The 25,587-nt window shown below is 43.3% G+C and overlaps 1 protein-coding gene across 1 annotated transcript in view; it reads left to right on the plus strand.

Moving 5' to 3' along the window:
• The first annotated feature begins 1,104 nt into the window (after window positions 1-1,104).
• The window catches only part of BCAS1 (brain enriched myelin associated protein 1), a 55,451-nt gene continuing 30,968 nt past the window's right edge, over window positions 1,105-25,587 (plus strand). Inside the window, 7 exon segments of the mRNA XM_054218872.1 lie at window positions 1,105-1,150; window positions 1,153-1,194; window positions 6,159-6,232; window positions 6,338-6,419; window positions 15,560-16,143; window positions 21,668-21,823; window positions 22,392-22,436. Of these exon segments, the coding sequence (XP_054074847.1) occupies window positions 1,105-1,150; window positions 1,153-1,194; window positions 6,159-6,232; window positions 6,338-6,419; window positions 15,560-16,143; window positions 21,668-21,823; window positions 22,392-22,436 (1,029 nt within the window).

Consider the following 25,587-nt stretch of genomic DNA (forward strand, 5'->3'; position numbering starts at 1 on the left):
ACACCCCCAGTCTGAGCGTGGGTTTAGTGACTCATGTCAGGGAGCAGTAAATTGTGACAAAAGGTTTAAAATATAAACAGTTAGTCAGTTAGCACATTATGGAAGGATATTAAGATCCACTTTGACTCCAGCAAACAGTTATGTCATTAAACGTACTTTACTTTTTTCTGCCGTTCTGGGAATAATCGGTGTTTGGAAGGGGGTTTTAGGTGGTCAGTACAACGCCGCAATTTCCAGCATCAGAGCATTCCTGTTGGACTGCCCCAAAGCCATAAAGTCGAGTATGCATTTGAACAGGTTTGGGTGGCCAGGACGCCGAAGAAGAGAAAATATGTTGAGAAGGGCTGGGAAGGTGGACTACTCCACCCCTCCGTGTGTTTGCGCCCGGTGTTTGTGAGCACTCCCTGGGCCGATTACGGGAGGCAGGGACAGGGGCAGGGGCAGGGACAGAGCCATCGGGGCTGGGCGAGCAGCACCTCACCCCCACCAGCTCTGGCTCCCAGGGCGCTGGGTGCCCCGGACGCCCTCCCCCAGGTAACTCCTGCTGCTGGTTTGGCTTTTCTTGGGTTTTGCTTTTGCTCTTCCTCTGCTGCCACTTCTGTCCCACGCTTGAGCTCAGTCTTGCGTGTGCTCTCGTGCCAAATGATCTTGGGAGCTCCTACAAGTGCTTGGCTTATTTTGTTTGGGTTCTAAAGTACCTAATATAAATTTTCCCTTTGGGTGCACTGGCTTTTTCTGCAAAACGGCAGAAGAATAGAAAGATCAGTTTCTACCGGTCAGGTTGGGACTGTTCACCTTCGTGGCATTGTTGAACTGTTCCCTCCCTGAAAGCCCAGGGTGTGAATGTTTGAATTATTTTGCTTTTCCCATTTGACTACAATGCCGAGTGGCTGAAAGAATTGTATTAAAAACTGCCCCTAGAGCCTTAAGGACTGTAGTTCTGCATGTCCTGGATGCACGGCCAGCTGCCAGGTTGCTATTCAAATTGTTCTTGGGTGTTTCTTGTTTGCCCTGGGTGAGTCATCTCAATCCTTCCTTCTCCCGTCCCTTCACTACTGTCTATTGTGTGTCCATTTCTCCTCCTTAGCCACTGACAATGCTCAGATGCGTTTGTCCCCTGGTTTCATCATACCCAACACGTGTCTGAGTTACCTTTTTCGTCAGGAGAGCAATTGAGAGCTTCACTGAAGGAAGGTAAGGAGACTTTCTAAAACCCTATGCTATTACGAGTCCTTCCTTGGCTCCCCATGAATCAGAGCAGGAGCTCTGCCTTTCTGGCCGGACACTGACATGTCCCCATGTCCACCTGTTTTCCGAGAGGCAGGATAAAGGGCAGGGATGTACTAAAGGGCTTAGGATCCAGTCCTTGCCCCGCGGCCACAATGCAGGATGCTTTTTGCATGCATTAATGCGTGCTCGGTCCTTCCTCTGCATCTGGAACACACGCAAGTTTATTTAAGTCTTCCCCCAACACCTGCGGAGTGAACATATCTGTAATGAAATGAGACGCAAAGAGAACTAAGTGAAGTTGATTATTTTTACTGACATTTAAGTACAACATATGGCAAGTTTTAGTGAGAAATTAATTGTGTACTTTTTTTATTAATAGAGGTGCAATGCAGGCAATTGTAATATTCTCAGTTGGTCAATACATTAGAAAGGTTGGGCTTATCTGGCTTTAGCCAGAGTACACAGTAGATCACAGATTTTATTGTAATTTTCTCTCATAGTGTTCAAAGCTTTTACCATTCTGCCAGGACCAAAACAACGATTTTTGAGATTGAGAAAAAAAGGAGAATTTCACCTATTTTACCAGAATTTCACCCCCAAGCTCATGCTTGGGGCACATTACGCTTCATATAAAGTTAAAAAAAAATCTGAAAAATGCAATTTTCTTTTGGATTACTTTCTACATTACAACAGAAGCAGTGAAGCATAATTTGGGAAAGGAACTGTTTGAGAGCTTTGTCTGATCTGGAGGCTGGTAGTTCATGTTCCTTTTTAAACCAGTCGGGCTGCATTCCAGCTGGTCTGAACGAGCCCCCCTCGAGGATAATATCCTTGAAACTTAATCAAAAAATCTGTATGTAGAAAGGTACCCTAGGGTTGAGAATGAGCTTACTCCTGTTCCTCTCAACTTCTAAGGGTTTTCTTCCCATTTTGAAAAAAGTCTTGCATCAGGGTCATCTCTTTTCCACTCCCAGTCCCCCAAAATTGTCTTGTCTCTGTAAATGTTGTGAAATCTCCTCTCATAAAATAGACACCTTGCCAACAGCACCTCTCAGGTCTGCTGGGGCTTTGCTCCATACTCACAGCTTACTACAGAGACCAGCTTCGTGCTTTTTCACAGGTAGAACAAAGGACCCAACTAGGTCCTGCCTGGCGATTGTACCACTAATAAAAACCCAGGATTAATAACCAAAACAGAGCAAAACCACCCTATGGAGAGACGAAGCCAGCATCCCAAGAGATAGTGTAGGGCTCCCAGCTGGACGGAGGTCCTCAGTGGTTGACAAGGCCTGAGTCTGCCCACCAGGAACAAGCGTGTGGCCAGAACCTGAAAGCTCCCCAAGATTCGCCGGTCTCAGGCAAATCCCTGCACCCTGGGAGTCCTCAGCACCTTTGGAAAATCCTTTTGCTTGTGTAAGGATTTCAGCTGGGTGCCAAAATGGGGCTTGGTGCTTAGGTTTTGGCAGCCCATGTTGAAAATGCTGGTCTTCATAAACAGATTGGTGAAAAAAGGCACCAAACAAGAGCCCAGTGGGACCCCCTTATTTTCCCTAAAACCTTCTTTGCTCCACATTTAATAACTTTAGCTTCAAGAGAAAGTTTTTCTAATAAGAGAAAAATTGATTTGTTAGTACAAACTGGAGTCCTGAGCACCTTGGGGAAGACATAACCGTTTAATGTGAATGACAGAGCTGGAGCAGAGCTCATTTATGTAAATCTAGAGCCGCAGATGGGTGCGATAACATGCAATAGTCTCTGCAGCAGCAATTTCTAGATGCGATGGCAGAAGCGAATAGCTGTGACATTACTTGCTTGGAAACTTGAAACTCTGCAAATTCAATACCATTTTGTATGTGTATATATTATCACTTCTGCTGATACTCAGTTTTGTCTATAGGTGGCAGTGACCTTTCATTTTTTTCTGTAAAATAGGACAGCAGCTTACATACATCTGTATCTTCCTAATTTTAATAAAGGATCTGGGCCAGGGCTGTGATGCTGCACCATTGACTGAGCTCTGCACCCAGAGGAATGGCCACAGACTTGTCACCTTTCTTCAGTAGCCACTTTGGCCCCAGAGCATGTCAAATGTGTAGTTCTCATACTGCACGTACAATGCAAAAATCAGTGTAAAGCAATAATCAGTTACTGTTGCATGGAGGGAAAAGGTCTGAAGACACATCATATACGCATGTGGTGTTTTGGGATCATATTCCCAAAAGGGTTATGTAGCAGGTTTCTCCCATTTTTAGCAAAAATAGCCTCCAAATCTTGTCCAGCTTTCTATGACAGAGAGGGTTCTGATGAGTGAAAATATTTTAAAATGCCATATGACCACTATGTGTGTTTTATTTCAGTGAGAATTATTAACTCGATTGTAGAGTGCGTAATCTCTCCTAGAGCAAAATATGCCAGAGATCAGAGCCTGTGATCTCTGCTCTGTATCCGCTAAAGATAACTTACCTGACGTGAGCAGAGCTGCATCAACAGGAAACTGGAGTGACTGAGAATCAAGCTACAAATCATTGTCAAAATAAAATAAAATAAATAAAAAGGAATTTAGTTCTCCCACTCCCCACAAATATGTACAGATTTTACAGCACATGTGAAAAAGGAAGCATGTAATCTGCAAATATTCCATCCACTGCTTAAGTTGTCTCCTGGCATAAACCAGGCGGCCTTGTGATGGAAAACAAAAGTAAATCCTCCAGATTCGACCAGATACTAAATTTACCATCGAGACTAAGCAGTAGGATTTGAATCTTGTTTTCTTCTCTTCCGATAGGATAATGCTTAAAGTTGCTAGGAAACAGAATTACATAGCAAGGACAAGAGGCCATTGTACATCCACGGGGAAACGTTGGCTGTTTTCCACCATAAATCAGAAGTTCTGATTTATAGTGGAAATATCAGCTGAGAAGATAAAATCCCTGTAAAATAACTCTGCACTCTGCAACCAAGGCTCAGTCCTGCAGCCACTACTTATGCAGCGATTCTCGGCAGCGCAGGGCTGCAGTTCATGTTTCAGCATCAGTGGGGGCCGTTCAGTGTCCGGAGCAGCACCAGGCACTTAGCAGAGAACAATAACCATCTCTGGAGAGGGGCCCAGCTTGGATTTCACGTCAGTTAGCATGCAGCATAAAATAGAAGCCAGACCTGGACCATCCCTGTAAAGCAAAGGTTTGTAGATTGGGGTTAGGAAACAACCGGCTTGAGCTCTGTAAAGAGTAACTGGAAGCCGACGCTTGGGGCTGTGGGCTGGACGGAGAGCTGCCCCCAGTTCTCGCACTCAAATTCTAATGAACATGATTTAGCAAAACTACTATTTTCCTTCTTTTCTCCAACAGCCAAGGGCTGTTTAACTAAAACACGAAAGAAGTTGCTCTCATCCATACCTCTGCAGCTTGCCCTGATTCATACAGGCACAAACCAGAGCAATAATAAAACAGAAGTGCCCTTGGTACCCATGGTGGCTGGGCAGGACATCCAACGGGATGAGCACTGAGGCTGGAGCCAGCTCCAGCCCCCTGCCTTCCTCTCTTTCCTCTTTCAAGGTGTGGCTCAGAATAGCTTCTCCTTATTGTTTATTTGTGTAGCTTTAACAGTATGTATACATCTATATCCTGAGCCAAAGTCAATAGGAACCTTCCTCTTGACTCCAGTCTGCTTTGCAAAGTTTCAACCATGTTGCAGGGAATGTGTTTGGCCCCAAAGAATTTACAGTCCTAAAGCACAGCAAGCTTAGAAGGTACATAAATGTGTTTTAAATTTAGGGAAAAGGAAAAGAAAAATAAAAAACCAAAACCAAAAACGTAACAGGTTTATGTGTGCTTCTACATAGGAAAGAGGCTAAAATTGAATCATAGAATCATAGAATGGTTCGGGTTGGAAGGGACATTAAAGACTATCTAGTTCCAACCCCCTGCCATGGGCAGGGACACCTCCCACTAGACCAGGCTGCTCAGAGCCCCGTCCAACCTGGCCTTGAATCAAACGCATTTCTCCTGAAACAAAGTTTAAAGAAATCAGAACAGTTTCACTAAGTATTGAATTATCTAATGGACTAGCTAGTAACTAACAGCTAGGATTATGCCTGGGTTGTAGTCAGAGCTGTGACTCCGGTAGATACGAACATAAAAAAGCCATTTTAAACTGACTGGCTTAGGTCTCAGTGGTGCTGCATCTGCGGCAACACAAGATGCTCCAAAAACACGCCCAGGACCACAGAGGAGTCCTGCGCTGGCAGCTTCGTGGTGCCTCCGACTTGCTGCAGCCACGGCCTCGGCAGCGCTGGAACTGGCCAAGGAAACGCAGCTCAGCTACTGCTGTGAGCTGTAGTCGCCTGGCGAAGCCGTCTAGAGCAGGGCAAATACCTCCACAGCCACAGGCGAGAGTTTTCCCCAGAGGATTTGTTATACAGAACTGTAGGACACACAGGGCCTAATTTTCAGAGTTTAGGTGCACGATGTCTTGACGTGCTCTCTCTGTTCTCTTTTCTTTTCTTTTTTTTATATGAAAGCTAAAGAAAAATATAAAACTCCACCACACTGCTGTAATTTATTCATATATTTTAGTCTTCCTCACTTTATTCTGCTGCTAAGTCCACGTTACAATCTACCGAGTCCTAACGAATGATGCAGGCGCGATTGCTTCCAGTTTTCCCCAACAAACAAGAAAAGCTTCTTAGTTTGTACCACTTTTAGCGAGCAGCTGTGAGCCCCTGCACATAGTTGGGTTTGGGTGAGACTGGTTGGTGCAGACTGCTGAGTGGGGCAGGTGCCCTTGGGAAAGCAGGTGGGGCTTATTAGGAATTTAAACATCCTGTTAAAGCCTGTCACCATTGGCTGTCTCTTAATTTGAGTTAGGCAGGAAATTCATATAAATGAGAAAGAAAAGGTGGTTTGGGGTTTTTTTTCTCCACCTTGCAGGCACCATGGGGAACACAATGAGCATCCCAGAGGAAGCTGAAGAAGACAATACCTGCACAGTAAAGAGCTATCAGGTAAGAAAGAGCTGCCCACTATCATCCTCCCTGGTTACTGCATATTGCAATTTTCAAATCCCATGATGTGCCCAGTCCTAAGAACTGTATTCTTTGCTATTTCAGGCTCTGTCTGAATCTCCTGACAATATTAAAAATGGTTCTGTTGCGTTTGTTGAGACTCGCTCTCCTGTAATGAATGGCGAAGGTAAGTACTGGGAAAGGGGGGCATATTTGTGCTTCTTTTGCCACCAGACAGGCAGAGAGAGGTTTATGCTGGAGCAACGATAAATATTGGTGCATGGTCTCAAAGTAAAAGCATGTTCCAGCTCCTACTTCTGAATCAGTATGTGTGTTTTTTCAGAAGCTTGAAAGTCTAAAGATAACAAAGAGTAAAATAGGAAAATGTTTCCAAAGTCCTTGGGAAGCTGTTTGTTCTAAGGACTTGGTTCTGTATCTGGTCCACGAAAAGTGGCTTCATAGACTGAAGATTGTTGGTTAGCGTGAAGTATTACAGGGCAGGAGAGGTTTGGCGTTGGTCCCATTCGGGTTGCTCCACAAACCTCAGGGTGTCCGGTGATAAACTACCTCTGCTTGGGCTCTGGTGGAGGTAGTGCCTTGACCGAGCCTTGGAGGAGTCCCTGACGCAAGGAGCACAAACTGGGGCTCTTGAAAGGGCAGCAACAGCACCAGTGTGAGGGTCAGTGGCCTGTTGGTGAGGTTTTGTGTGTGGGAGGGACACAGTCGAGTGGTGTTTGGCAGAGGGGAACAAGAGAGCAGTTCATGTGGTGGAAGGGAGAGCGAGTTGTCTTTAAATGATGTCACGGCATCCCTGCTGCTAGCAGGGAGGTACCAGGTGATGTGGAAACTGATAGTCTGGGGGGATATGCAGGAGGCTATTTAAAAAAAAAAGGGGGACTGAGTTAATTGAAAAAAGTAAATTTATGCAGGCTAGAAACTACTGTAGGAAAAGGTGATAGAATCGTGCAAACCCAAAAGAAATGTACTAGTGTAAATTATTTAAAGCCCCAACTGACATTGTATTAAGGTGACAAAGAGAAAAAGAAGGGAGTAGGAAACTGTTTGGGGGCGACTTCTTTTAGAGACTGCAACAAAACACATACTTTTGAAACATCCTGCATGCACTCAGTCTTCTGGGGGTGTTTTGAGTAGTTTAATATAATTAAAAGAAAATTTTGCAAAATTCTTTGCAAACTGGTTACAAAAAATGAAATAAAATAAAATACAGGTTCTAGCTACATGTTCTCATCTAAAAGACTGTAAAGTATTAGAAACCACCTCTGCATTTCTTTGAAACAACATTTCGGACCCTTTCAGTAGCAATTTCAACAAATGATATGACAGAAATGTGGGCGCCTTTTTGTTCATCTAAACATTTCCGTCTTGTTCTCCGATTCCTGGTCCTGTGTTCTTTAGGAGATGTGTTGCTTTGACTTCAAAGATGCCAAGCAATTACTTGTTAACAATGAAATACGTGTAGGGATAAGTTTTCTATCCTGTTTGTCACTTGGAAAAAGTGATTGGCTGGGAAAAGTACTGTGAGGTGGCGGGTGTTATATCTGAAGTAGTGGTGTTACAGCATAATTGCCTCTGGACCTAAGGTTTTGCAGTGAAATGCAACTTCTGACCCTGAGCTGGGGCTTCGTGGTACCTTTCATATATCTAGAAACATACTTTGCTCTCCTTTTAGAGGTAGTAGGCTAGAGGTAGCAGAGTATGTCTAATATGCAGCAAGATCTTTGTAAACAAAATGTAACTGCGCCAACTGCCTGTGTTTGAATTCTAGAGAATTTAGGGTATAGCACAGTAATTTACAGAGGTTGATAAATGACAGCTGGGAATGCGGCATGGATGACAACATTATTACCAAGAGGTTGGTCCTATTTACCAGAATTATTCAAACTGTGTCACAAGGCTGATGTTGTAACCCTGAACACTTCTCTCCTGTGACTGTTATAGGATGTATTAGATATTACTCAATGACGGCCAGGGCAACAAGAGTGTGTTGGGGAGGGACCACAACTTGTTTCTCTGTACACCAATGAAATAAAATCGATATGCCCCTGTTATGTATAAACTGTTGGTGTAGAAGTCGAATAGCTGGTGGGGCTGTGGGTAAATCACTATTCAATAAGTGCATCCCATTTCAGACCTATTTGGGTGGTGTTCATAGCAGGACAGCAACTGGGTTTTCAAGTGATCACACCTGTGGCAGCCTGGACCCTGGGCTCCCTGTGCAAAGGTGCCTGTCAGCAGCTGAGCCCCACCTCCAGCGTTGACCTCTTGAAAATCTGCTGTGAGCTACGTGGCCTGAGCGTTAAAAACTTGTCTCCACGTAGTTTTGAAAAGTTATCTCCACATATTCACGGGCAGTTGCTCTCATCCACAGGCATGTGTCTCCCTCCTCACCTTTCAGCGCTGTGTTTGTTTCTCCTTCCACCTCTTGTCGGCTTTGGAGCCTTCGTGAGCTGCAGTCAGGCAGCACTCGCACGGAGCAGCCTTGCTTCAGTTCTCATCTCTGCACGCTCAGACTTGTTAATTTTACCAGTATTTTCCTTGCATTGGATTTCTTTCTGTTTCTAGAATACAACAAAAAACAACAGTTCTCTCCAATCTCTTTAATGAAAAAAAAAAATATTATTTTATTGTTTGGTGTTAAGAGAACCCTCTCAGCCCATGACATCCAGCTGAAAAATCTAAGCTTAGACAAAAATAATCAGAGACTGGTATGGCAATATGCAGATGGTACTGATTACAGTCCAGAATCTCTGTTCCACGGCTAATTTCCTAACGCCATCTCGCTATAATAAGTCAGTTTAAACATTTGCCTACTAGAAAATAAAAGCCTGTAGCTGTGTTTCTGCTGGTGTAAAGCAGCAGAGTTCTGGGGAGTAAATAAAAGCCAGATGATTTGCACTGTCTGAAGACCTGAAAAACAAGTGTACGTTTTACTCTTAATATATAAAATGAAGCATATGGCATTGTGTTACTTAAAAGGATTACCTAATTAATGTGATTACTAAATCAGTTTAAGTAGCAAGCTGAAAAATTGGACTGTCCTGTGTTGGTATTACTTGTATTTTAACTTTATTCATGTTTAAAAACCAGTTAAAATCATTAACTACTTAAACCAGGGAGATTTCAGTGGTATCTCTGTAATGTAAACAAGGTCTTGTTGAAATAAAAGTGCAAGTGCTGTTTGTAGATAGAAGTTATTCCTATAGAAAATGTAGTTGATAGTATTTCTAAAATGAAATAATGCAAGAAATAGTACTGTAATCTATTTTATGGTCATAAAATGAGCGCTTCTAGAGAAGACAAAAGAACTGCAAAAAAGGCAAGTGAAGTTAGAGGATTTTATTAATAGTGTTAGATGTATGTTTGTGGTCTTTGTCTTGTTAGTTTGCATTTCTGTGATTGCCCGTGATCTGACCATGTGCTGTGCATTAAATGGTGTAGTTGATAAACGAGTCTATGAAATCTATATCTGCTAATATAATGAAAAAAAGAATCCAGAGTTAAGTTAATATGACCGGAGGAAGTAATGTGATTTGGAAGAGCCCTGTCACCATCTGCTTCACATCTGGGTGAGCAGATTGGGGACCGGTTCTCTACATTTGCTGCTTCTGCTCAAACAGGCTGACAGATGTGTGGACTTCGGGATTCTTTCCATGACTTGCCTTTCCTGCTCCTATTGATTATCAGGGCTGCAGATGCTGCCAAGGGTGTTAGCATCCTCCTTCTCCTCTAATGCCATTTAAATAATAGTGGGGCCCTTACTGCCACTTCATGACATGTTGCTTTGCAAGCAAAAGGCTAGCAAATTTGATCCTGACTTTTCCTAATGTTTTGTGTTGGCATTTTTGAGCTTTAAGTAATAAAGGTACTGGGTGAACAACGGTAAAGGGAAGAAGGCTAGAACTAAAGGCCTCTGAGATTTGCCCTACATAGAGCAGAAATGTATCGGGAGGACAAAATGGGGAAAATTTTGTTTGCATTTGGGTGGTGATTACATGCAGATTAAAACAATGACCTGCTCATAAAAAGAAAGATTACACAAGGAAGAAAAGTTCAGTTAAGATGCAACTCCTTTGTTCCACGAGATAAATCCGATTCAGCAAATTCTGCTTCTAGCCCGTATCTAACAGAAATGGGTGTATTGCAATAACTCTGTGTGCCTGTAAGGTGTGAAACACAGTTCATTTTAGTTGGTGTTTTTTAAAGAATTATCATTACTATTCTTTCTGGTAGCTTCTTTTCCCCTGTTTCCTTTAATTTCAGTAAATCTGTTAGGTAAACAACAATGCTAGTTAACTTAGTGAAACAAAATTATTCTTAGAGCATAAACGTACTGTCACCTTCATTTGCATGGAATAGTCAAGCAAGAGTGCAAAACAATATTAGTGTGTTTTTTCTTTTTTAAGAAAGGGTGAAAATGTCTTATTTTGGAATTCTCTAATGCTTCTGAAAACTCATTCATTTAGTCTTGTCACGACAGTTTTTGGGGGTCTCCCACAAAAACACAAGGTGTACTTGAAGATCTGAGAATTCTACATCTACTGTAGCATGATGATACCAACCCAGTTCTAAATAATGGAAGGGAAAATTAACTTATGCAATTTCTATAAAAATACATCAGCAGTGTCAATTAGGAAATTCACTCTTTGTTTCTAGGTATTTAGATTGTTAAGCCTAGTATTCGCTGCAGTAATTCATTCAGGGCGATTATAAACCTCTGTGCTGGCCTACGCTGACGGACTTCTGAGTGCCAAATGTTGCCTTGTAGCACTTAATGGTTCCTTCATGGCCATTAAAATCTATTGTCTCCATGATTATCTGAACTCCAGGGAACCAGATAATGCTATGGTACTATAATTGCATCGCTAAGCAAATATCTGTTTGTAACTGGCTTGTATTCAAAATAGTCAAAGATACTAAAACCATATTTGTAGTTAATGGTTTGCTCAGTTCAGTTTCAAAAAGAAAAACTGATTTTTTTTTCCATTGTCAAAAGCAACAACATCAGAAAACATTTTCTCCTACCATTTATTTTATGGCATGTTCATACGCTAGGGGCCTACAGGAGGAGATGTCTATGCTGAAGACCTTGCCAGTTCCAGTTGTTCCTCATTCAACAGCTAAAAATTACTGGCACTACGGAAGAGTCAGTAGGATAAATGGCGGGAGGTGAAAAGTTGCCAATGTAGGACACCACAGGACCTTATTTTATATGCTCCCTACATGTAAGCATTAGCCAGGAGGGCACATATAACTGCTGAAACCAGACTAGCAATCAAAGGCTAAGGAAAAGGAGCACATTTTAAAGCATCTGAAGGATCTCAGTTGGGTAAACTGAGCATCAAAAATAGATGCCTGCATAGTGTGTGGCTTAGGCTGCTGCCAGGAATAAAAAGAGCAAACTAAGCTTCAGAGACAATCAGGTTATGGTGGAGGAGGGGGGACGGCAAGCTGGACAGGCTTGCTTTTGGTCCCACTTGAAGGAGTTTGGCTGCCATCTGTTACATGCACCAGGCTGAGCTCTGGTTATAGTCCCACTGATTAGCAAAAGCAAATGAGCTGACAAAAGCTTGGGCAGCCTTTTCGCTTGTCAGGCTGGCAGCTCTGAACTTCCTTTCATGTCAGTCGCATCCTCAGGATTCCTGCCCGGGTCTGCCATTCCCTCTGGTCGAGTGCTGGGTCTTGGTCCCAAACACCCACGAAATAGGTGCTTTGCTGCAGGCACTCCACACCGATGCTTTCTGAGCTCTGCTGCCTGCCCGTGGGCTTCTGGGTGCATGCGGTCCAGAAATAATTCCATTCCTATGGTCACCTTTGCAGCGCGTGTGGTCAACTTAAAGCCTGTGCTCACCTTAAGGCTTTGTCCATTATAATATTTTATTTTTCTGTCACTGTCTATTGAAGCATTTGCTTTTTAAAATTCAGTGCTAATTCGGCAGAATTGATCCCATTCTGTGTCAGCAAACACAGTGCTGCTCTTCATCCTCAGCCTGTGGAAGTGCTGGAAATGCTGAAGTCAAGGATGTGGAAGGAAGGGGGAGAGAGTCTGTCAGCAATTACTTCTGAGCAGGGAAATGGTATTGACATAACATTGCACTAACCATTACTCTTCTATGTACAGTTTTTTTAGAAGTCAAGGAAAAAATGTCAGTATAATTTAGCAAACTTCAGAAAAAATCCTTATTTTGAGTATGTTCTTGCAGAAGAGGGACTTTGTGCAGCTACAGTATTGCCTCTGTAACGTAGCCTGATGAAGTGAAGGGAAAGGAAGGACGCATCTTCTGTAGTGTGACTGTCTTTTGTTAAATACTTGAAAGGAAAAATGCTGCGTAGTAGTATGAAATGCAATCTCAGAGCAGTGCTGTAAAATCTATATTGATCTTGGTTTCAGAGTGGTTATTCATCTCATTCAGAGCAAGCAGCTTTGATCTACTTGCAGGCCTGGCCTAGAACTTGGGAGGTTTTGCTTCTATTCCTAATTCTGCCTCTGGATTGTGGAATAATCTTGGAAAGAACAGCACTGCTGTGTCTCTTTAAAAACAAAAACACCGTGCACTTTTCAAGCAAATACTGCAATTTCAAAGCCTTTCTCCCCCCGGTTTGCTGTGAATACGGCATGAGTCAAACTCTTCTGCTGAGCCCACCGCAGCAGCGTCCCCTCTCTGGTGGTGGGATCTGCTCTGCCTGCTGTCTGAGCAGACTTTCCCCCAAACAGTTTGCACGGTTTTGACACAAAAGACAGGCTGCAGAGCTCATGCCGGTGATATTTTCCAGGTCTTTCATTCCTTCCATGATAATTAGAGATAAAAGGAGCTCGATAGGTTCATGAGCTACTTTTGGTTTGGTTGGTTTTCTTAATGATGAGCTTTTATTCCTATTTTTATACTAAAGACAGTTTTCTTGTGTTTCGGGTTTTTTTATCTGTGTTATAAAGCAGAAGTTCAGCATCTATTACTATTATTTTCCAATGGATGTTGTTTCTGCTTTCTTTAGCCGAGGAAGTGTTTGCTTTTTGCTTCCTTCCCAAGTTTCCAACTATAATTAGAAGTGCTTCAGTTCTCTTTCATATAGTACTACAGGCGGCTTAGGAAGCTATAACCCTGACTGAATAGCTGAATTAAGTGGCTGAGTAGTTAGTTATTTGTGCCTTTTCTTTGCATGTTGATATGTTGTGAAATAGGTGCTCATGGAATACTGCAGAATATTACTGGCAAAAGATTCTTTCCAGGGTGTTATTTTCTTAACTGAATAGTAACAGAGACAATCCAGGGGAAGAAATTTTCTCTATTAGGATGCCCACAAAAGTGAAAATCTCTCTACCTGGACAGAACTGAGGCACTCTGGCGCCTCTGCATGCTTCCATATGCCCAAAACGCGATACGAAAGCAAATGTCAGATTAAAAATGTTAGAAGCAGAGACGTTAGGAGCCAGGTCCCCAGCAGCTGGTGAAATGCTGGCTGCAGTTGTGAATCTGCCACCACAGCCCTTGCTTTGCCAGCTGTTGCCTCCACTGCTGGCAAATAGTCCAGTAAAATCACTTGAGATTCACGCCGGCACGCTCCGGCACTTCTCGTCTCTTGGGTTTATGGAAGCTCCTGTTAGTCAGGACTAACCCTGAACTGTGAAACGAGGGTCTAGCGGGGACTCTTGGTCCCTGAGTGAAGGCCATGGGGATGGGGGTGTCCGGGCTGGGTGTGACCAGGGTCCCTGGGCACTGCCACGGGAGGACAGTGTCGGATGGATACGGCCCCGCGTTGCACAGTGCCTGCTGAGGCTTCTGTGCTGTTACGCAAAATCCTTGCAGGAGTGGAAAAGATCGGGGTAAATAATGGAAAGCTGGGGTAATTTTGCTGTGCAAAGCTAAGGGGGGATTTTGAAAGCTGTGCTCTAAAAACGTTCTGCTTTCCTCGTCTTAAAAAGGAATTTAAAAGATGAAACATAACACTGGAGATCTGTGCTGTGGAAGACAGGCTTTTTAGTCAGGTTGTGTTGGTATCTGGGGTTTTGTTTCTGTTAAAGTGAGATGTGAAGGGCATAATATTGACTAGACTATTACAATTATCATTTGAAATAATTTCAATTTTACACTGAAACTGACAATCTAAAGATTCTAATTTAGCAAGTCACTTTGAGACTGTCAGTTTTTCACAGTTATAATTAAGTAGATCTAAATTCATCCTTGAAATCTGTGGTGGTGATTGACAGGGAAATCGGATATATATTCTAGCCAAAGTAGGGAAGAGAAGCTCAAGCTGAGGGGGAGCTGTACGGTTTACCTCTCGACAAGCCTCCTCTTGTTTACTGGGGTTTCACACCACATCATCTGTGATTCAGTCTCCCATCCACAAAATACATACAAGAAAGATTTTTTTTTTCTCTTGTCTTCTGTAAAGCAGGAGCCTTCTCCTCCTCTCTGCATATAGAGTATTAGGGATTTTCACCTCAGCTGTACTATCAAAGTGCCACCATAATACAAAATCATAAAACATACTTTTAAGAGGAAAGATTTTTTCACATCTAAAGTGTGGTGGCCGTGTGTGTGCACACGGGGGAATTATTTGTGAGAATTTTGAGGCGGGGGGAAATGTGATTAAGAGCCATATTGTTTCTGGGTAAAAAGAGTTGGAAACACAAGGATAAGGAGCCTGGCTCAGCTGTGATTTATAAGTATTCAAGCCGGGCTTAAGGTAACCTGCAGACAATAGAGGAGGAGTGCAAGCAGAAACTGCACCATGGAGAGTAGGCGGCAAGGCCAGGAACAGCGTTGGAAAAATGAATGAAATAAGTTATGACTGCAAAGCCCTGTGGGGAGTTTGGCAAGTCAGGAAACGAAATCAGGCCTCGCAGTTTCCATTTTCTTTCCCATTTAGCTCTGAGACAAAAGCATAATATATTAATATATAACTTTGTCTCAAGTTTTATTGATTTTTTTTTTGTTGTTGTGTATTGCTTCTTTACTTTTAATGGGAAGGTAAGATACCCTTGACATGTCCACTGGGCGAAGCAGTCAAAAACCTGGGCCGCTGCCTGACTCTGGCAGCTGTGGAGAACATAAAATTTGCGCTGCCTTCAATGAGGAACGACAGGAAAGAAAATCAGATGTGCAGGTCTGATGGATGAGTGGCAGCTTGTATTTAGCTCAGGAAGACAACAGGGTCTCTAACCAAGCTGCACTCTGTGTGGTCCTCCCTGAGGCACCACGTTTCAGAGTCAGTTTATTAAAGAGCGAGGTCACCATGATTAATTGTACAACCAGTATAACTTCTTTGCTGTGCTGGATAATCACTGTTTTATGCTTCTTTTTGTAGTGGATGTAAAGGCAAGTGTTGCACGGGATAATGTGGCCGTTTCTTCCCCGAAGACAATGGAGCCGAGCCCCGTTGCCGATGCGGGCGGGCAGAGCCTCGGGAGCGCTGCCAGGAGAGAGCAGCCATCTGCTAAAGCCCGCTCTGTCTTCACATTCTCATGGTCTGTACCAGGGCGTACTGAAGATCCAGCTACAGATTCATCAGTTGGATCGGCAAAACTTGATGTCAGCTCGGAGGCGCCCGGAGCGAACAAAGCAGCGAGTGAGAGCGCGGAGGTTCCCGCAGCAGCTGCGCGGGAGGAAGGAGCACATAAAAACCTGACCCGGGCCCCGCTGGCAGCCTCGCTTCACGACATCGATCTCGCAGCATCGGTGACACCTGAGGGAGAGGATGCGGCCGCCTCAAAGCCAAAGCAAGTAACCTTCTTTGACAGGATCTTCAAACTGGAGAAGGGAAAGGAAAGGAGTAAAACGCAAATTGATACCCAGGAGGAAAGGCAGACTTCAGACCTTCCCGACGGGCGCGTCACAGCGAAAGAGGCTGCTGGATTACAGAGCGCGTCCAACGCTGTCCCGCAGGGGAAGGCAAGTGCTTGAGTAGGAATATCCATTTCGCTCTTAATGAAACCTCTTAGGAATATTAATAGCGCAGGACAACTTGATGTTGTGATGGCTGTGTGAATGAATCTTGAAATGATTGCAGGTAACCCCCCCCGCAGGGGTGGCTGAATGGAGGTATGGGAGAAGGACCTGTGGCGGAGTGGCAACAGCTCGGATGCCTGCCTCGTGACTACATGCTGGCAGCTGCCCTCGAGATTAAATTCATTCGAAATTCTCCGAAAGATTTGGGCAAGATAGCTGTGTTCATGCTCCAAATGCCAGGCTGACAAACAGCAGCCAGCTACAAATGAAAGTAAACACACCTGAAAGTGAAATCCTATCTTATGCTTTGCTTTAGGAGCTTGGAGTTTGGTGCTGGATGGTTTTTAAGAAGTTCTTTAGCATATTTTGTGCCATTCTTGAAATAGTCACTCTTCCTGAGCAATAGCTTGTTGCATACCCTGCATACCAGAATAAGGAATATTACACAGTACCAATTTTTGTGCTCTTAGCTACTGTGATTTTTTTTTTCAAGGCAATGTTAGCCCCGTAGAATTGACTTTACAGGATGAGAACGTGATAAAGAAATTAAGTAACTTATCTGAGAGAGCACACTAACCAAAGAAAGGAGATGAAAACAGATGTGAGCTTAGATTTTACACTTCCTACAAAGTTTGATACCAACAAATAGACTATAGGAATAATTTTCAGGTAATTAACTACTGAAAAAGTCCATCCCCCTGTCTGGGAATACGTGGCATAACTCTTACTGGTTTCACCGGTGCGGTGCCAGTACGCACTACCTGGTGGTCTAGCTCAAATCCTGTCCAAGGCTGGAACAGGAGGGACAAACTAGCTGCATGGCCCCCTCATCAGAACCTATTTGTAAATGCCATTTTAATAGTAACTGTTTTTACTGGCCTAGTTCAGGCTTACAAATTAGACTGTCGTGTGATCCCATTCTTTGAATGGTGTTGAACATCATTCACAAGGTGCTCACTGCTTGCACTGACAACGTTGTGGGTCGTCTCCAAAAATCTCTTCAATGTCTGTTGTTCTACCTTGTCTTCTCTATCTTATGTCCCTTATGTTTGAAGATCACATTTCTTGTATAAACTTATGAATGGTAATATTTTCCTGAGGATTCCTTTGTTAAGACTAAACAGTTGCATTTTTGACCGTTGCCCTTCAAGAGCAGCACCCGTCACTGATATTTCAGACAGCTACATATGCACATCTCAAGAATCTGTAATCTCAACCTAGCAGAATATCAAGGTGTTTGCTACATAAACAGAACAGGGTGAATAATTCAGAATGAATAATCTGTCAGCGTATACTGGCACTTCTATTTGTAGCTTATAAGACTGAAGCTTTTCAGCACTTGAATTCCTGCAGATATTTTTCACTAATCCACACAAAGAATAAGTTTTTCCTGTGGCTCACAAGAATTGTTACTTTTACAATCGAGTCCAAAATTCATAATTTCCCATTTTGCTGTGGTTGTAAAGTACAGAGGTCACAGTTCGTGCTGTTGCAGTAGTAGTGTGAAGCTCTAATGAAATAACAATCTGAAGTAGCTTTAACCAGAAGTCAGAGTTAAACATTCGCTGGTAGCAAACAGTCATACTGGGAAAGCTCAAGTAAGGAAGTGTTTGTAATGAGCAACTACAAGGGGATGGGACAAGATAATCTAAATCTTATTCTGCCAGTTCAAATAGATACTAGAAGTACCGTTCATTCAGATCAAGCTTTTTTTTATATCAATAATGCTTAGCTTTCTTATTAATTTTGAACTCTGTTCCACTCTTCATCTTTTACCCATCCACATCCTGAACCCCACTAATGGGAATAACCTGGAAATCCCAGGCACTCCTCAGCTGCAGGTTACGTTTGGTATGTGTGTAAGTGTTTGCAGGATCCCAGACCACACAACAGCTTTTTGGTGCCTGGGGACCTGCTTGAGGACAGGTGTCCTGTGTCACAGAAGTGCCTGTACATCTCTTACACGTGTGCTTAAAGCTGTACCACGGAGAGTCTTGGAGGGCTCACAAAATTGAGGTTCAAGTTGCTCAGTGTAAATGAGTGGCAGAACTGTACCACAGGGGAGAGTGAAATTTTAACCTCACCCTTGAATTTCTGGACTGTAATTTTTTGTCTTTGATTCTTCAAATATGAAAAGGAGTATATGCTGGGGGCAGAGAGGACTTAAGGACCTTCCCCCGGAAAAATGTGTCAACTAAACATTTCTGATATGTTGCCAAACTTGCTTTAACTCAATTTCTAAAACAAAGGCTGTGTCTCTGCCTTGCAGCACAGTTGCCTTCTGTTCCCTCTGAGGTTGCTAGTTCTCATGTAGGATGGGAGAATGACCAAGTCTAATTTAATTGCTGTTACTGTAGTAACTAAAACTGTTACCAAATAATCATACTAAAAATCCAGATATTGCTGCCAACAGTTTCTTTTTTCTTTTTTTTTGGTGGATTATGACTTGTAGTATCTGTAAAAGCTAAAAGCAAAGCAAAGTTTCCCTGAATTGAGTGCCAACACAAAACAAACAGCGTTGCTGGTAAGTAAGAGAGAGGCTCCACAGTTGTAGCTAAAGAGCTGCACAAACATTCTGTGTTTGGTGAACCACTCTTTATTTTTGTGGTCTACAAAACTACATTCAGAACACAGCATAATTAAAACAAGGACAGAATTCATGAATTCATGAAGCATTTACTATGTAAGCCAAAGAAAAGATAAATTATATGCCTGAAATGTTTCACTGAGCCATGATTCATAGAAACAAAAGTGCTGGCAGGAATACATTCTTTTGATATGTTTTTCTAATGACTGAACTGAAACTACAGTATAAGTATTTAAGGTGTTTATTACCCCCCAAATTTGGCTCCTCGAAGAAATGAATTGAACGTACGTACTATCTGTTAACTTCTAATCCTGACTTTCTTCTGTTATTTCTAGAGGGTTTTCTTTCACTATTTGCCTCCAGAGCTTTGGGCAGTATGTTATGCAGTGAGCTGCTACAGAAGTTTTTGTGGTTATTTGACTAGGGCTCTGAAAATGTGGTATTGTAGGACTCCACATTCTCTCTCCCTGATTTATATACTGATGGTCTGAGTCTCTGCTCTTTCCTGCAGCAGTATTCCCATGAAAGCGCAAGGTGGGATCACAGCATCTATCAAAGTCTGGATCCGAGTTGTATCTCGGTGGCTAATGGCAGCCTTGGCTTGGGAATCCTGGCGTAGGGTCCCTCGTGCGGTAGTGGTTTGTTATGGGGCCCATTCGTGCTCTGCAAGTCAGAGTTCTGGGATTTTTGGGTGGCGTTGCGCCTCAAGCTCTGCATGGTCTGCAGCAGCTTGCACATCTACTGGGCTTTAGCAGGGACGTACCCTGGAAGAGCTAGCGCTCACAGTGGTGGTGCCTGTCACCTCTCCAGCTGTCCCAGGTGGTATCTGCTGCTGGTAACGGCCGTGTTCACGCAAGCTTAGCAAAAAGATCTCTTCCTCTTAAACAGAGGACAGCCCAACACCAGAGCTTGGGCTTGTGTGTGTAAAATAAAGTTTGCTTATTTTTGTTTGATAACATCAAGTAGTGAAGAGTTTGATAGCATCAAGTACTTCGGTAATGAAGCCAGTTTTGTTTAGCAATGTATCTTCTGCCTCCTGCTGCTTTGGTCTCTTTGTTGCCCTGTTAATATCTGAAATAGAGCCAGCATTTTTCATATGACCAGAGGTCTTTAGATGGCATCCCTGGAAGCAGGGCTGCTGAAGCTGGTGTGGCCACGCATGTTCCGCATGGGACATATTGTTCTTGGAGCCACTCTGGCCTGTAACTGGCAGCTGGACAAAGTGGTGTGTTAGAGCCTTGTAAAAAAACTTCTAAATAGCCTGTTGAAGCACTCTGAACTACTGTGCTGTGTTTCTTCCTGGGTAAACTTGGAAAACAGTGGGTGGAGAATTAGACAGAAGTCTGTTCTTGCAAGTAAAACCTTGCATATTTTAACTCCTTAAATGCTGCACAGAGACTGGCCACTCTGTGCTCATCTTCCCTGATGTTGAATTAGCCCTCTGAAGATTTAACTCGCTTGTGCATCTTTAGTCTGCTCCTTCCATTAGTGACCTACAGAAATGTATGTCCTCTGCAAATCCTGTACAAATATTGTTTTCAAATATCCTGCTACAGGGAAAAGCTCTCAAGAGTACAATTTAAAATTTTCCTGGTAAAACCAGCACTGAACAAGTACGTCTAATTGGCTTGTCAGGAAAATATCCTTGGTGTCACTTAGACCTCCAGGCAGTCTGAGAGCAGTGATTCAAAGATGCTTTTTACTGGAGACACCTAGACAGGCTCATCCATTTTATCTTTTGTCCTTTTTTTTTTTTTCCTCTGGAGTGACCTGGGCATCCAGTATCTTAACTGCTGCTTCTCTAGCCACTGTCTCCTAAGTGACCGGGTGTTTAAGGCTGTCTAAATAGTTGGGGATGATAACTTCTGCTAAAGAAACGTGGCGCTGCCATGATCGCCCATTCAACACTGTCCCAAATCTCCTACCGAAGTCGAGGCCACCATCACGCTAGTCACAATTTACTTTAATAATAATTGACAGATCCAGCCCTGCACTTACAATGTAGACAGACAGACAAAAGGGAGGAGGATTACTGGTAACAGACCTGGATATCACTAGCCAGACGTAGTGCTGTTGAAGTATTAAAAAAGGAAATGCTGAACGGGACATGGGGACTTCTCTCAAGCTCCTCTCTCATGCACAACGTCTGTGTTGGCTTTACCTGTGCAGGATCAAGGCGAAAGTGGCCAGAATGGCTGGTAAATTCAGCGTAAAGGGGTGCCAAGCTCTCCAAAACTGGTCTGAGGAGATGTTTTTAAAAAACAGACCCTTGGTTAGATGTTTAAACAGAAACTGAGTCTATTACATACTTGTGAGTGGTTGAGCACTGGAAAACTGTTTTTGGGCTCTGGGAACTGTAATTCCAGGAAAAGAGGAGGCAGCTCCATCTGGCTCAGGAGAATTACTTTGGGTTGTGGCTTTTTCCATTCTTTTAATCTGTATCATGTTTGTGTTTGCTAGATAAAAATTATTTCTGGAATTGCAGAATACAGAGTATCGGAAGCAATCTTTGTATGGTACGATCAGACACTGAGCCATCAAAGGCCAAAATCTCAGCGTTTGTTCCTATTCACAAGTTCAGCCTTGAAAAGAGAAATGCAGTGTTGTTTGGGATGCTGTGTGCAACTTTACTTGTGTTTGTTATACTTGGTAGCCGAGAACAATGTTCCTCCAACCAATGGCAAATGCTGAATATATTAGAAAAGAGGGGAAAGAGATGTATAAATGCTCGATTGTTCTGAATATGTAGGCTGGAGAAGTATGGTTGGAATTAGGGTTGTGATTCTCAGAACAACATAATGCAAGTCACAAATGTTACTTCGGCATTCCACTGGAAATTAAGCAAGCTAGGAGTGAGGAAACTCTGCCCTCTTTTTTTAGGAGATAGATGCCTGCAACCGAGAAGACCTACGGCAGGACTCGGCAGGTGTCAACGGTCTCACTGCTGAGCAACCTGAAAAGGCAGAGGTAAAACAAGACAAACCCCAACCAGCTGCTGCAGTAGACAACTCCGTCATGAGCTTCCTTAAAACATTGGTAAGCTTTCGCCTTTCCTTTTCATCTCTAGGCTATGCTTTAGATTGCTTATAAAAATCTCCTGTGGGGATTTTCAGGGGAACTAAATGTAACATGTTTGCTGTCGTGTGCGCTGAGAAGTAATGAAGCCAAGCAGGTGCCTTGGAGGATGTCTTGAGAGTGATAGAGATATGTAGGTACAGCACGGTCATGATCAAATGATGATGACCTACTCTGGAAACTTCCTCTTCTGCACAGGTATTTGTAGACCTGGAGATATTTAGCTGTCTTAAATATTTTCTGATAGAAACTTTTTGTATAAATCTCTAAAAGTTCATTTTTATGGACTAATTGGGTGCATAAGCCTGAATAATGTATCTTTTGTCCAGATGTTGTTCATTTTAGCTGTTGACTTCAAGTTGCTATCAAGAAACACTTATAAACTTTCCCACATGGGGAGGAAAAGCAGTATTTGTACTTCTTCACCTTTGTGCTAGAAAAAACTGCTAGTTTCAAACAGATGAGCTTTCAGATTTTTTGAAAGACTGAGTTGGGTGTGACTGGGGTTTTTTTCTCAAATATATTTAAGGTCTCCCCGAGCAAAGCTGAAGCCAAAAGTGATTCTGAAGACAAGGTAGGCAGATTCCTCATTCTGTCACTGATCACTAGATGTTTTTGACATGGGTATTTCCTCTTTGTTGTGTTGCTTTTTCCCCAATTGATTGTATCATTTGAAGTAATTTAAAATATTTGTCCCCTCAGTAAATCTGAAAGAAAGATGATTATAAACAATGCAATTCTTCATATCATATGTTACAATCAAGATCTGAACTGCAGCGTTTTCTGTAAGGTTGATGATAACCTGACAATGCTTTTGGTTGTTCCTCTTGGCTTGTCCTTGATATAAAAAGCACAGGTCCCCGCAGTAAAATCCTCTCGAATCCACAGAAAACAGCATTTGCTTGTAGAGCTGTACAAAGCTTCTGGTTCTTCTTTCCAGTAGTGTATATGTGTGCCTCCCTTATCTCCCTGCACACCTGCTGGAGCTGCCGTGCCCTGCTGGGGGAGGACACGTGAGGTCCCCCTGCTTGTGGAAGCTCGGTGGGCAGGAGCCTGCTCCCACCCTCCTGCCCTGTGGGGCACCCACAGCTACTGCTGGTTCCCCCCTTGGGGTGCAGGAGGACGGGCAAGGATGAGCTTCCTGCTGAAATCAAAAACCAGGGAGAGATCCCAGCACTTCCTCTCCGAGACGCTCCTGGCTGAAGCACCCCTGCAGGGGGTTACATGCTCCTCCGTGTACCAGGCAGATGTGGCCCCTTGCTTTCCTTTTAACAAACCATTTGTTCTCGGCTTCTGCTGGCAAGAGGAAACTTTCTAGCATCCATGAGCAGTGATGGTCCTTTATATGTGGATTCAGAGAAGCTTCACTATTTTATCTTTTATTTGTTATCAGAGATATTGAGAATATCAAATTGATCCAATGTATTTGTCAAACTTTAAGGACAAAAAAAAAAACACTGGGGGGAAAATATAAACTATAAAAATTTGAAGTTGAAAACATAATCTTTTAAAATGGAAAAATGTAGGTATTCATAGGCCTCTCCTTTCCCTTCTTGTCCTGTTAAGTTAGTGCCAAAACTTAAAATAGTTTCAGCAGAAGCACAACTGAGATGACTTGTATCAAGCTGCCTTCTGTCTTCTGGTGTCTCGGTGGACTACAGGCATATCATTGTCTGAAAAACTGGGAACTACCAGATTAAACGTCCTTAGACATTGTTATGACTAAAATAACTAAAGCTTTTCTTGCAATGCCTGTGATAAAATTTAATTAATGCATAAAGAATAAAACCCTAAAAAAGGAAATGGTCTTTCCATGCAACTGTTAGGTAGCCAAAATCACTGTTGGCATCAACATTTTTGTTTTCATCCTATTTTTTTATCCCTTTTGTCCAATTTGATTTTTATATAGCCTGGTACTAAAATGAAGTCAGTCTTTCCAGAAAGCTTGATGAGTGCATGGGGGATACACATTATTCCCTGATTATAGCTCAGTAACTCTGGGACTGAGGTCTTCTAAGATATCCAGAAAAGGTAGTTATCAAATTGCACTGTTCCAGGGAGACTTGTAGCTCTTTCAACAACTTGTGAAAAATCCAGTTGTTCAGTCCTGTTCGCATACCTGGCTTTATCAAACACACCCATGTGCTTCTATAGCAGGTGACTGTGGGTGCAGGTGTGCTGTAATTTGGAAACAAATATGCTGTTTGGGTTTGGTTTGCTATCACACCTGCGAGGGTAAACAAATCCAGATGACTAGCAGGATGTGCAAACTCATTATATAGAGGTTAAATGGGAGCTGTTTTTTTACGAAGAATTCCTTTATCTTCACTAGTGTTTTCCTGATAGAGTATTCTCGCTATCTTAAAGGAAAAATATGTTGAAGAGGTTAACTTGACAATTGCTATATAGAAAAGCTGAAGATTTCACAGATATCTATATATAAAATTAAATAATTGCCATTTTTTCCTCTGAGAAATTATTTCTATATTAATATAAGGATGTGTTCTTAATTGAGGCTCTCCCCTTGGTGCAGTCGGAGCCCCTCCGGAGTGCTGTGGGGCTGTGACGTGGTTCGGCTGGCACAGGGACCCCTGTGTCTTTGGCTCCTGGTCCCACTTCCATTTTGGCTGCTCACGCAGCCCCTTTGCAGGGAGGAGCCAGGTTTTATCGCACAAGGGCTGGGATGTTCCCAGTGCCCCTCCACAGTGCTCTCCCATGGCGAAGAGGACAGCCAAGCTTTCTCATAAATCACAGAAACGTCTCCAGCCCACCTCAGCTTCGCGCAGCAAAGCAGAGCGGCGTGATCCCTCCTGCTGAAACGCAGACGTGTGCAGCATCAGCAAAGCTGAACTCAGGGTTTTTGCAGTGATATGCTGTCATCAGCGATGCCTCTGGCGTTGATCAGCTGGCTGAAGACATGTATGCGTTCTGCAGCCTGGGCACACCCTTAATGATTGTCACTTCATCCATGTAAACACCAGAGTTGAATGGGAGTTAGTCATACTTCCTTGGGTTCATTGATCCTTTGCAAGTTTATACTAATCAACACAGCACTTAAGTAGTCCTGGGCAGATCTGATCCGTTTCACCCATCTACAGCAGATCCTGACTTGTTCCCAAATCACTGTACGTTTGGAAATACTGGGAATGGTACAGAGTACAAGGAAAAATGGCCAGGTTTTGGCTGGCCACAGCCTTTTCATAGTACAAAGCCCTTTGTGGGAAGCATGTAATCGCACTGAGTGAAATGGAGTGCATCAGGAAGAGTGTGGCCAGCAGGTCGGGGGAGGTCATCCTCCCCCTCTACTCTGCCCTGGTGAGGCTGTACCTGGAGCGCTGTGTCCAGTTCTGGGCTCCCCGGTTCAAGAGGGATGGGGAACTGCTGGAGAGGGTGCAGCAAAGGGCTACCAAGATGATGAGCGGACTGGAACACCTCTCTTAGGAAGAAAGGCTGAGGGATTTGGGTCTCTTCAGCCTGGAAAAAAACCGGCTGAGGGGGGACCTTATCAACACTTATAAATACTTAAATGGTGGGTGTCAGGAGGATGGGGCCAGGCTCTTTTCAGTGGTGCCTGGGGACAGGACAAGAGGTAACGGGCACAAACTTGAGCATAGGAAGTTCCACCTAAACATGAGGAGGAACCTCTTTACTCTGAGGGTGGCAGAGCCCTGGCACAGGCTGCCCAGAGAGGTGGTGGAGTCTCTGTCTCTGGAGACATTCCAAAC

This window comes from Rissa tridactyla, chromosome 12, assembly GCF_028500815.1.
Source record: "Rissa tridactyla isolate bRisTri1 chromosome 12, bRisTri1.patW.cur.20221130, whole genome shotgun sequence".
In the NCBI taxonomy this organism is placed as follows: Eukaryota; Metazoa; Chordata; class Aves; order Charadriiformes; family Laridae; genus Rissa; species Rissa tridactyla.